General features: G+C 54.4%; 1 protein-coding gene across 1 annotated transcript; it reads right to left on the reverse strand.

Annotated features, from left to right (window-relative positions):
• Positions 1–23: 23 nt before the first annotated feature.
• Positions 24–1,793, reverse strand: LOC113980936 (sodium/potassium-transporting ATPase subunit alpha-3-like; the record flags this gene model as incomplete). The annotated part of the gene is made up of 3 exons (XM_027708157.1): positions 1,623–1,793; positions 943–1,002; positions 24–303 (listed from the first exon to the last, which is right to left on the reverse strand). Coding segments are annotated over exons 1-3 (343 nt in total), but the record flags the coding sequence as incomplete, so codon positions are not given.
• Positions 1,794–1,846: the final 53 nt, after the last annotated feature.

Here is a 1,846-nt window from a genome sequence, read left to right on the forward strand (position 1 = left end):
CACCCCTCCCTTCCCCCATTTACCCGCAGCCCCCAAATCCCCCCGAAAAAACCCAAAAACGCCCCAAAATCGCCCGAAATCCCCCCAAATCCCGCTCACGTTGTCGTTGGACGGTTCATCCTCGGTGCCGGCCTGAATTCCATAGGCCAGGAAGCAGAGGATGGCCCCGATCCAGAGCAGGATGGAGAAGCCCCCGAAGAGCTGCCGGCAGAACTTCACCCACTCGGGGGTCGTCGGGGGGGGGGTCAGAGCGTTGGGACCGTCCCGGGCCAGGATCTCCTGAGCCTTGCTGTGCGTCAGACCCTGAACCCCCAAAAATAAAACCCCGAAAAATGGGGGTTAGGGGGGGAAAAACCCGAAAAAAAGCCGAAATGGAGCTCGAAAAGTGAAAAAAAACCCCTTGAAAATTGAATTAAACTCAGCAAAAAGTGAAATAAACCCACCCCAAACCCCCCCCAAAATTGAAACAACCGCCCCCCAGAACCCCGAAAATTGAAATGAATCCTCAAAAATTGATATGGGCCCCCAAAAACTGAAATAAACCCTTCTGCGCCTTGCTGTGCGTCAGGCCCTGAACCCCGGAAAATAAATATAAAAATAGGAGGGTTAGGGGGGGAAAAACCCCGAAAAAGACCCCTGAAATGGAGCCCAAAAAAGTGAGAAAAATAAAGCTTTGATAATTGGAATAAAGCCCCTCAAAAGTGAAATAAACCCACCCCCCAAAAAAAACCCCAAAATTGAAATAACTGCCCCCCCAAAACCTGAAATAAACACCCCCAATAAGCCCTCAAAAATTGAAATAAACCCTGAAAAATCGAAATAAAGCCCCCCAAACTGAAATAACCCCCCCGAAAATTGAAATAAACCCCCCAAAATTGAAATAAAGCCCCCCAAAATTGTAATAAAGCCCCGAAAAACTGCAATAAAGCCCCCAAAACTGACCTGGACGCAGTCGGTGTTGTATTTCCTGCAAACCTCCTCGATGGACATTTTGTGCTCCGTCTGCGGGGACGGGGGAGAGACCCCCGGTCAGAGACCCCAAAAACCCCCCAAAACCCCCCAACTGCCCCTTCAGGGACCCCAGACCGGCTCAGCCCCCCCAAATCGCCCCCAAAATCCCCCAAATCACCCTTTAACGACCCCAAATCGCCCCAAAATCGCCCTTTAACGACCCCAAATCGCCCCAAAATCGCCCTTTAATGACCCTAAACCTCCCCAAATCACCCCAGTCCCCTCCAGCCTCCCCCTAAACCCCCCAAAACACCCCAAAACCACCACCCCAAACCCGCCTTTCAATGACCCCAAACCACCCCAACCCCCTCAAATGCCCCCGAACCTCCCCCAAACCCCCCAAACCTCCCCCTAATCCACCCCAAAACTCCCCAAATCACCCCAAAACCGCTCTTTAATGACTCCAACTTCCCCCAAAGCCCCCCAACCTCCCCCGACCCTCCCAAAATCACCCCAAACCTCCCCAAACCCCTCCCCAAACCCCCTCTAAACCCACCCTTTAATGACCCCAAATCCCCCCAAAACCGCCCTTTAATGACTCCAAACCACCCCAAATCCCCCCAAACCGCCCCAAAACCGCCCCAAATCCCCCCCAAATCCCCCGGACTCACCATGGCCACCTCCTTCTTGAGGTCATCGAGGTCCCGGGTCTTGCTCTTGCCCTTTTTGGGGGACTCCTTCTCGCCCCCCTTGTCCTGCGTGGTGGCCACGCGGTAACTGTCGGAGCCGCCGAACTGGGGGGGGGCCCGTTACCGGGGGGCCCCCAAAAACTCACCCCCCAGATCCGGCGGCACCGGCAGAGACCCCAAAAAAAATCCCCGCCCCGAAAAACCCC

This window comes from Neopelma chrysocephalum, unplaced genomic scaffold (assembly GCF_003984885.1).
Source record: "Neopelma chrysocephalum unplaced genomic scaffold, ASM398488v2 Primary Assembly neopelma1_95694, whole genome shotgun sequence".
Lineage (NCBI taxonomy): Eukaryota > Metazoa > Chordata > Aves > Passeriformes > Pipridae > Neopelma > Neopelma chrysocephalum.